Raw genomic sequence first — 6,424 nt, forward strand, 5'->3', positions numbered from 1 at the left:
CTGAAGCTATATGATAAGAATGGGTGAGAAAAAGACCAATATTTAAGTAATTTGTTTTCCTATAAATGTCCACATTTTCACCAGCCCCCTCCAGTAGGTGGCGATATGCATGAAGAATGTGAATCACCAAAAAACAAAAGAAGAAGAATGTAGAAATGACAGTGTAGATTTTGCAGTAAAAAAGAGACTTAAATATTGATCTGTTTCACTTCAGAAGAAATTGATTTAACCACTGGAGTCATATAGATTACTTTTATACTTTATGATTTTATGTGATTTTTGGAGATTTAAAGTTCTGGCAACCATCCACTTGCATTGTGTGGAACTACAGAGCTGAGTTATTCTTCTGAAAATGTTAATTTGTATTCTGTAGAAGAAAGAAAGTAATCATCTTTCTATGATTGGGTGAACTATCCCTTTATAGTACATACTGTAAAATGTTTCAGAATTGCTGCTGTCCTGAGAAAACCTCTAATCTCAAAACATCTAAAATAGCAATCTTCCGAGAGACGAAAAGTATAATGATATCAAAATGAAAATTCAAGGTGGTTTTGACCTATTGTTTTTCTTACCACACATTTTAGACTCACTGCAGACATAAAGAGAATCTGACACAACTGTCAAACTCATAAACAGGCGGTTTGCCTCTACAACACCATCCAGTGCTTGAATCATTGTAAGCCAAGAAGACAACTTCACCCTGAACACATTTCAGTATTCCAAATAACACAAACAGCTCTCACTTGAGCAAAACTTTTGACCAACTGTAAATTCACAGCAGGCTTTTATAATGTTGGCACATTTCAGAGACAGATTTGCTTTGAAAAGCTTTCTTCAAACTGTTGCAAAGTTTAACTGTAACAGCATGTTTACCGTTAGAATATTTAGGCCGTAATGACAGGTTGACTCCTCCGGTTACTGGCCGGATATCAAGTCATGTCGAGTTGATTTATTCCGCCCTCTCGTGAATCAGATGGTGCCAATAGAACAAACCCAAGATCAACCCTACAGTACATCTCTAACTCAGTATGAGAGTGTGTGTACTGAGCAGCAGGAAAACAGAGCATACAAGCTCTTGGACTGGAATCATGGAAGTGTATGGGACTATTTAGCCGGTAAATCTAAAACCCCTCTTTCTTGCTGAGGAATTAACAATTTAATGGCACTGCCACAGTTATTGTGCCACGTGATAAGTAGTCAGTGGTACAACTAAAGAAGAAGTTCACTATATTTTTTAATAAATTAGCTCTGGATTGTAGTGGCCATAGATGCCAAATCATAACTGGCAACAGTTTACATTACAGAGTGTATGCTATGCATTTTATATGTAAATGTAATTAATTTAATATAAATAATACTGAGTGTATTTAAAAGTTGCTTATATAAAAATACATATTAAGTCCATGCTGTGCATGTCAATGTTATTACTTAGTAATTACATAGTAATTACACTGTAGCATCTACACTAATGTAAAGTGTGGCCCCAATGAGTGGGCACAGATCCTGTGTGATACATTAAATCGTGAAAACAAACTTCATGGCATGCTTAGACACAAGAATATAGACCCTTTGAAATCAAGAAACATTGATTTCATTAGGATGTTTGAATTGAGTTGCCATACAAATCAGACACCTTTAGTCTTGTAGTCACCTATAATGGTACAACATCAACCAAAAAGTCTTAAATAAAACATTTCATTGCAAGGCATTCCTTCTGCATGCTGTTTTGTTGTGCATTTGATAAACTTTAATTTAACATGTTATAAGTGGTTTCTAGGCTATTATTCCATGTGCAAAGGCTGAATTGATTAATTGCTTTAGTAGTTTTCATGCAGGCTGTCTCAGTCCAGCGCAGGGTTTATATCTAGAGATGTGTGAAGGACATCAGCATCATCTCCTCTCTGCTTCTCTTACCTCCACACTGAAATGCTGTTCCTCTCCGTCCACCGCACATAAAATCCACAGCAAGAACTGCGCGCACAAGCAATTCAACCCTCTTCTATTATGCAATGTTAACAAAATCATAGTGACCCGTATTTATTCGTTTGTGGCTGCTTTTTTATTTAAGAGTCAATGGAAAGCAAAGAACAAAAGAAGGAATAAATCCCCCTCGTCTCAGTTGGTTGGAAACATTAGAGGCAAGCAAACAGTCGACACGTCGCGAAAGATGTTGCAGACATGTACAATGATATAATGTAACTCCGGGAGGCTCTGATCGCGCTGTGTTCTCCTTCAGAGTTTCTCTCGTCTTTGTCTCCCGGAGGTGCAGACGTGATGATGCTCAGATAAGTCACATTTAGTTGTGCTGCTCCTCTTCTGCTCAGCGCGATGGACTGCGAGTTTTCAACCATACCTCTCCCGTCTGCGCATGCGCGCTGCGCTCCTCAGCGGAGAACAACGTCACGGAATCCTGGATCAGAAACCCAACACCACACTGTACACTACTGTACAACAACAACAACAACAACAACAACAACAACAGCAACAACAACAACAATAATAATAATAATAATTAGCATTATAATTAATAAAAATAAATAAAAAAATAAAGAAAATATATATATACATTTAAACATATATACAGTGACATAAAATAATACTAATAAAAAACAATATAACAGATTAAAAAAAAGAGAAATATAGCGCAATAATGTTGTTACAATATTTTATATACAGATATACAGTTATGTGCAGGTGATGTAATGTATTGAAGAAGAGGTAGGATATGTTAAAGAATATAAATGAAATATGGATATAAGTAGGAATGGATGGACTGAATATCGCACATGGTTGTATTGACCAAAGGAAAGCATTTGGGTGCAGTTTTAATTGTTCATGAGGTGGATGGCCTGAAGGAAAAAAAAAGTGTTCCTGTGCCTGGCTGTTCTGGTGCTCAATGCTCTGTAGCGCAGGCCAGAGGGCAACAGTTCGAAGAGGAAGTGTGCTGGGTGAATGGGGTCCAGAGTGATTTGAAGAGTGGTGGGGAAAGTACACATCCCTGGGGGTCACCAATGCTGATTGTACATGTGCTTAAGGTGAATTTCCCCATTCTCACTAGCTGCTGCCTCTCTGACAGAAAGCTAGTGATCCACTGACAGATAGAGCCGGGAACAGAGAGCTGGGTTAATTTAGTCCATAGGAGAGCGGGGTTGATGGTGTAAAAAGCCGAACTGAAGTCAACAAATAGTATCCTCGTATAAGTCTATATAATAATTATAATAATAATTGTATTTATCGATCACACATTATACATTTGCACATATACAGTGAAATTATTTTTTTCACATATCCCAGCTAAGCTGGGGTCAGAGTGCAGGGTCTATTATATATATAATAGGCCTATCTATCTATCTATCTATCTATCTATCTATCTATCTATCTATCTATCTATCTATCTATCTATATATCCATCCATCCATCCATCCATCCATCCATCCATCCATCCACCAATTGTCAGCTAATACACTATATATATCTTTCTATTTTGCAATTTTTCAAATTATTGATTTAATCGTGATTTTTGTATTTTTGTATTTTTATTATTTATATTTTTATAGCTATTTTTCTTTGTATACTTTATTTGTTTATTTGCTGTGCTGACTTCTTGGCAGAATCATCCGTTTGTTTTTACATGCAGTAACACCCATGTCCAATAGAGGGAAGTAATATTAACCATTCTTTCATGGGTTCATAAAGCAAAGCATGGGAAATCAAAACTAGGTCAGAAAAACACAATATCCCCACTAATATAAATGACTAATATTGTATTTTTTTATTTATTTTTTCTCGTGGTTTACAACAAGTAGTAGATTTTTTTCTAAATTCAGCTCCAATAGTCATCCTTTTCCAATTAAATAGACTACTCTAAACACAGAACAGTACAGACTTCTGTATATTACATTCATACTCAAATGTAACCTAAAGCAATTAATTTAAACACTCCAATAAAAGCACAATGTGTCAAGTGGGAATTCCACTCTTACATGAAACATTCCAAAGATACTGTCACAAAATAAACCTATTTCTTCATCTCAGTGGGAAAACACAAACATCAAGGCCGAAAAGAAAAGAAAATCAGATTAAATGTCACAGATCAATGACATTCTACATCGCAAATGCGATGGAAAAAAGCCAAACAGCAGGGTATAGCCCTGACCATTTGATGAGGTTTCAATTTGCATGGGGCCACAGGGAATCACCTATACACTCTTAACACACTGATGAGATGGGAATGCACCACTGCCATCTGTGAAACTCCAACCACTCATCATAACCGCCACTGATCACAGAAGAGATGTGTGATCACCACATTCCAGTGGCAACTTTCCAACAGAACATAAAATAATTGCTAAGGTAACCATCACTATTACTACTGTATTGCACATACTTAGGGTTAGGGATCTAAACAAACCTCTAACCTTAAGTATTAAACTTCAACATGTAACTTTGTCCCACACCATTTGTGCTACGGACATGAATGATACCTCAAATCATGCGACTTGTTCAGGAGAGGTGTGCTATTACTTTTCCAAGTGATCAAAGCCAAAATATCCCACAGACTTGAAAGAGGGACCGGAGCCATACTTTAAGCCATACTAAGAAATGGAGAAAGTGGTGCATGAAGGGTCATGCAAATGTGAAGCCTGTTCATAGCATTTATTGGCCGATCTGTGAAGGAAACAGAAGGAGTGTTCTGAATCGAAAACAAATGCAGTTATAACATTAGAAGTGATTGTCATAAAGAAGGTTATATGGGACAGTACTAACCAGTCCTGGAAATCATGAAGTCTTCCATCTTTCTCCAAGCAGCACAGCACAAGAGAATGAGAGAAACTAGGAGACAGAACAAGCAGAAAGAAAATTACAGATGGACAGAGAGCAAAAAAGGAGAAAGAGGCACAGATGGTTGCTGAAATGAGTGCTCTAGTTTAGGATGTCATCATCATTATTGCGTGTCAACGGTAAATGCCAGGATTAAAATCATGGCACCTGCTCGATTCTTCCTCTCTGCTAAGTGGGACTGCAGTGATGGGCACCTGCCATGTGTGACTTTATTGGCCGATTTCTATTTGTGTGTGACCATTCGAGTCATTGGCAGAGTTTGTGGAATTTGTTTAAAAAAAAAAAAAAAAAAGAGGATTTATTCCAAAGCACAGCAAGCATTTAATCAAAAACACCAGCAAAACACAATTATGATCTTTTCTTAAAAATCCATGTTGCTTCTCTACCTTCACCTACCTTTAAACCTTTAATTCAGTGATAGCAGCGAATATCTCACTTAAAAATGACAGCTTTGTGTCCATTAAATGCATCTTAAAGCTTCACATACTTATATTCTGTGTCATCCTTTTTTCATCTGATTTCCCTTATCTGTCTCATTAAGTTTTCAGTTGAAGTTTCATCCCAAGATGCTAGGTTGTTGTGGGTGGTTGCAAGGGCATTGTTAGGTGGTTGCTCGGGTGTTTCAAGTTGTTTTTAGTGCATTGTTATGTGGAATCTAGGGTGTTATGCATTTATATAACTCAAGTCTGAAGGAACAGAAAGACATTTATATGGGTCTAAACTCCTGAAGAGAAATAGTCCAGTATCTCATTGCAGTCGCAGCGTGCATGCAACTACCGCCTGTGTATGAGCAGTCAAATGTTTATTTTGAAAGGAGAGTGTTCGACAGTACACAAACGCTAAGTGTTTGCTTTAAAACTGAAGTATACTTTGAGTTTAAGTCCCTATGATACTCTGGTTCGAAGATATGGTTCGAGGCTCTCCTTCAATGTAATCTATGGGAGTTTTCCGCCGAGTTTATCATTCGCCATGTGAAAATTGTACGTTTGATCACTTAGAAAAGTTATAACACACGTGTCTTTAACAAGCAACATGGTAAGGTGTCATTCATATCTGACCAAAGTTTATTTAGAGTTCATTCACATCCATAACCATTTGAATGAGCAACTGCAATGCTCGTCTTAGCAAGCACCACTTTTGTTTAAATGATGACAGGCAGGCTCAGGTTTAGAAGCAAGTAATTTTGATGGAGCCTTATGTAGATCCATCAATGGCACACAGACTTGCTGAAAGTTACAAACTGGAGTCCGACTACAGTGTCAAATGTAGGTCACACTCTACAGATGTTTAAGAAAGCCAGGAGTCGCTTGCGGCTCCAGTAAGGGCGCCCTAATCACTCTAAACACAATGCAGCCTCTGGTTTAAATTGTATGGTTTTATGAAAGTCTGTTTTAACGTCCAGCTATGACAATAGGAAGGCTCCAGAGGACAGATGTGGTTTAAACATAAACCAATGCTAGCTAACATGTGCACAATAGCACAGCAAAAACTATATTTACATAATGTGATTAAACATGTAAGCGCAGTCAATTCACATATGACATCCTTCCAAGAAGCTAGCCACAATCCGTGGTGGAAAAAC

At 37.4% G+C, this 6,424-nt stretch overlaps 1 protein-coding gene across 2 annotated transcripts in view; it reads right to left on the reverse strand.

Moving 5' to 3' along the window:
- The window catches only part of LOC127434463 (matrix metalloproteinase-16-like), a 77,032-nt gene extending 74,678 nt beyond the window's left edge, over positions 1-2,354 (reverse strand). For both annotated transcript variants that reach the window (XM_051687249.1, XM_051687248.1), the window contains exon 1: positions 1,915-2,354. In XM_051687249.1, the coding sequence (XP_051543209.1) occupies positions 1,915-2,025 (111 nt within the window). In that variant the 5' untranslated portion in view covers positions 2,026-2,354. The remainder of the gene's footprint in view (positions 1-1,914) is intronic.
- Between the last annotated feature and the right edge of the window lie 4,070 nt (positions 2,355-6,424).

Source organism: Myxocyprinus asiaticus, chromosome 44, assembly GCF_019703515.2.
Source record: "Myxocyprinus asiaticus isolate MX2 ecotype Aquarium Trade chromosome 44, UBuf_Myxa_2, whole genome shotgun sequence".
NCBI classification, from domain to species: domain Eukaryota; kingdom Metazoa; phylum Chordata; class Actinopteri; order Cypriniformes; family Catostomidae; genus Myxocyprinus; species Myxocyprinus asiaticus.